Here is a 4,357-nt window from a genome sequence, read left to right as displayed (position 1 = left end):
GTTCGCTTGACACTGCTGGCTTTATTTGCCGGGCTTATATACTAAAAAAGAGGGCGCCTGGCAAACATTCGGACATTCGCAGGGTTCCTCGATAAGTCATGATCCTTCTAGAAACTCTAGAGCGAATGCTCCCAGCGTCGTGTGACTTCTGCTGTCGTAACAATATGCAACATCATAATGCCAACATTTCTATTACATGATAATTATAATAATCAGAAACACTAATTTCAATTAGGTGATTATTTTAAATGACACTAATCAATGCAATTGATGTTCATAAGTATTCAATTATATCATTTAATTTTAATATCCAGCTTTAACTGGTGAGGTTATGACATTATTGAAAGCTGAAGTAATGCTCAAGAAAATGGAGTTGAAATTATTAATGCTTAGTTTACATCTAAAAGTATTTGGTGATGCTAATTTTTTATGCCAATTGATAGGAATGTTAATTGCAGACAAGACAAACCAGCTATTACTGCATGAATTGCTTAAAAGGCATAATTCACTCAAATTGATTTATTAATGTTTTGTATTTGTTATTAAAAATGTTTTTATAGGCTTTTTTTGAAATATTGGAGATTATTAATCTGAATGTGTATACTGATCAGTCTTCCTCAGTGCATTTTAAACAAGTTCACATTTCCTTCTTGGTCCAGTGCTAATTGAGACTTGCCTTGTAATTTATATACATTTACCATCCATCTGTTTTGTGTTTGTCAGTCTTTGTGAAACATCTAGTGATAGGATGCATTTGAAATAGGAAATATACACTCACTGAGTTTTAGATGTATTTGTATGCATTTACTGATTTCAAACATTAAGAAATCTGCAATTTATAGATTGCTTTTTGCACTATTCACTTGTTTCTTATATTATACTTTGAATTATTTATTATTTGTCTTGTGTTGTTGATTATATTTTTTTATATTTTCAGGATCGTGTATATGTGCAACAAAATAATGTAGACAATGTGTACAATTTGGGATTAATAATTTTCCGTGATCAAGTGGTTCGTTATGGATGCATTAGGGACCATTTAAGGGAAACTTTATTAGATATGGTAATGAGAGAAAGAAGAGGAGAAGTTGTAGATAGGTAATTTTTTTTTCCATTATTTTGTTTTAAATTTTAATGTTCTACTACTAGTATTAATTACTTATTTAGCTTTATTTTCCATGGATCTTTTTTCAAAAAAGAAAACTGTATTTGAAAGATAACAACTATACTCTTTGATTTCTATGATTAATTAAATACACTAAACAACTTGTATAATTTTTATAGATAATTGTCATCAATAAAACCTTTTAAGGCATTATGAATTAATAGCATTTTAAATATTGAATAAAATTGCATTATATTTTTTAGGTGTCTAATGATGGTGTGTAACATATCTGTAGTTACTACTGCATTGCTTTTTTATTACTTCATTACAACTTTAAACAATACGTAGCTATCTATGGAGTTTAAAAAATCAGAAGTTCATATATGTCTCTTATAAAACATAATGAGTATTCAAGTAAATTTATTTTTTATTATTTTAATTTACATTTCTGTTTTGTGTATGAGACAAAGTATTAATTGTATTTAGGAAAGAAGCTTTTTATTTTAATCCATTGAAGCACATTTCATATAAAATTACCCATGACAAAAATGAAATCATATGAAGTATTCATAAAAATCTGAAATAATTATGAAAATAAACATTTCATGATTATATAGTTTTTAAAATTATATTGCTGTTTTTTATGTTTTAGAAGTAACAGAATTTAATTGCATAACTACTGTATTCCTAATTTTGATTTATATTTTTATCTTCTACATGTTTACTTCTGGGTTTCAATTTACCATATTTTAACTAGAAACTGTTTTTTGTAAACTTAATCTTAAGTAATACAATTTTCAATTGCTTACTTTTCAGGCTAGCAATTAAAAATGCATGTCAAATGCTAATGGTTCTGGGTATTGACTCAAGATGCATATATGAAGAAGACTTTGAAAAACCTTTTCTTGCACAATCAGCTGAATTCTACAGAGTAAGTTTAGTTTAATACACACACTAAATGTAAACTACAAAATCATTAAGCTTCATCTCACTATAAAAATTTCTGAGCTCTGGCGTGGCCAAGTGGTTAGGGTGCTCGACTGGTAATCTGCTGGTCGAGGGTTTGATTCACCATCTCATTAAACATGCTCACCCTTTCAGCCATGGGGGTCTTATGATGTGATGGTCAATCCCACTATTTGTTCATAAAAGAGTAACCCAAAAGTTGGCAGTTGGTGGTGATGACTAGCTGCCTTCCCTCTAGTATTTCACTGCTAAATTAGGGATGGCTAGTGCAGATAGCCCTTCTGTAGCTTTGTACAAATTTCCAAACAAACCAAACCAAAAATTTCTCTTTGCCATTGTTTATAGTCTTATAGTAGTGTGAATATTTTTAACTTTTGTTTTTAGGACACATATTACTTTTACTATATATATATATATATATATATACACCTTTCTTCTTTTAGTAACAATATATATAAACTAAAAGTAATTATGAAATAAACATGTTAAGTACAATTTAAAAAGCTTTTGAACAAAAATCTTCAAGACGAGTAGATGTATTACCCGATGAAAATCCAATCTATTTCAGTTAGTTATCTGCAGTTTTTGAACAGGCATTTTATCAAGAGGATATATTGTACAATATTTTCCATATGTATGCAGCCTTACTTCTAATTTACATTAGTGATATAGTTGTGTTACTTCTTTATAGATTTTGTTGCAATTAAAAACAATTATAGTATGACATTTTATGTTTCACTAGCATAAAATTGTGTGAAAATAAGGAAATTTCAGTACTTTTAAAGTGAATTATAGAGAACTTGTACCTTTGAGATGCATAATAAGATATTTTGTACATTGAAAAATTTGCTGGAATTAGTAAAAAGTGATTATAACTATGAAGAACTATATATGTAATTCAGTAATTTTTATGAAAATTAATTCAGTATCTTCTGAAAGTTAAAAAAAGTATTTTATGAAAATGCTGCTTTTTTCCTTTCTCAGCTGAAGTTTATCCTAGCAGGTGTTGTGAAAGCATGTTTGAAGAAAGACTTACTTTTATAACATTTTTCTGATCCTGTTTCTATTATAAGTTTGAAATTTGGTTTAGGTATTCAATAAAAATTTATAGTGTTAGAGTATTGCATTGTCATCAGGATCATTAGTTATCCTGAAATTGCATTCTCCAGTCTGTGATTGTTATCTAATAGTAAATTGTAGTATTCTAAGTTGTTTAAAATAGTCGAAATAGCAAATGACCTATCATTTTGAAATCAATTTGTGCAGTAATAATTATTGTTTGTTGTCAGATGGAAAGTCAAGAGTTTCTTGCTGAAAATAGTGCTTCTGTGTACATCAAGAAGGTAGAACAACGCATCAATGAAGAAGCTGAACGTGCAAAGCATTATTTAGATGAATCTACAGAAGAAAAAATAGTTCAAGTTGTAGAAAAGGAGCTTATTACAGAACATATGAAAACAATTGTAGAGGTGTGTGTGTGTGTTATAACTTAAAACTATTTTAATGTTGAGTAGTGGTACCCTTTTTCAGAATTTATTTATAAAAATATTGATTATGTGAATGAATGTGTAACTCTAAGAAAAACATTGTTTGGTAATCTGTTTCCAGAAATCTTCTGTCCTTTCACAAATTTTTAATTTGTTTTTGATAAGTAAAAACATAAAAGATATATATTTTAATTGTGTAACTTGGCTAATACTTGTTTTGTTTTCATTTTACTCCATATTTTATAATTTTTACTTTCCAGATGGAAAATTCTGGAGTTGTGCATATGTTAAAAAACCAAAAAACAGAAGGTAAGTTTACCAACTGCAAAAGAAATAAGTTACTGTCTCTTAAATGTATAGGAAATCCATTCTATTAATTCTCTCTACATGGGCTCAGTTGAATTGACTGACCACTACTTTGTACTAATTTGAAGTTGATAGTTTTGACACCAGTAACTTTTAATATAGTATATATATATATATCTTCAAAAAATTTAGCAGAATTTCAATAAACATTGTCTTTCACATACAAAAAAATCAGATTTTTTTAGTGAACTATTTTTAATAAACTAAAAACTGTCTATGAATATATCGAGGTTTTTTTTTTACTAATCCATGTGCAAAATAATTTTCATGTTAAAATGAAAAATACTTTTCCTCATCTCAAAAATCTCAAATTTCGTTTGCATAATCTCTAAAACCTCCTAAATACATTTCAAACGTTTGTTTTCAGTAAATCTTTGTTTTTTCTGTTATTTTCTCTATCTTAACTCTATACGTAGATTGGTCAATTTGACCG

The 4,357-nt window shown here is 28.1% G+C and overlaps 1 protein-coding gene across 1 annotated transcript in view; it reads left to right on the top strand.

Annotated features, from left to right (window-relative positions):
* The window catches only part of LOC106459924 (cullin-3-like), a 76,669-nt gene that overhangs the window by 30,432 nt on the left and 41,880 nt on the right, over window positions 1-4,357 (top strand). Inside the window, exons 4-7 of the mRNA XM_013919589.2 lie at window positions 938-1,098; window positions 1,922-2,036; window positions 3,361-3,540; window positions 3,819-3,867. Coding sequence (XP_013775043.1) covers window positions 938-1,098; window positions 1,922-2,036; window positions 3,361-3,540; window positions 3,819-3,867 — 505 coding nt within the window. The remainder of the gene's footprint in view (window positions 1-937; window positions 1,099-1,921; window positions 2,037-3,360; window positions 3,541-3,818; window positions 3,868-4,357) is intronic.

This window comes from Limulus polyphemus, unplaced genomic scaffold (assembly GCF_000517525.1).
Source record: "Limulus polyphemus unplaced genomic scaffold, Limulus_polyphemus-2.1.2 Scaffold682, whole genome shotgun sequence".
Lineage (NCBI taxonomy): Eukaryota > Metazoa > Arthropoda > Merostomata > Xiphosura > Limulidae > Limulus > Limulus polyphemus.
This window is presented reverse-complemented; position numbering and strand designations above follow the sequence as displayed.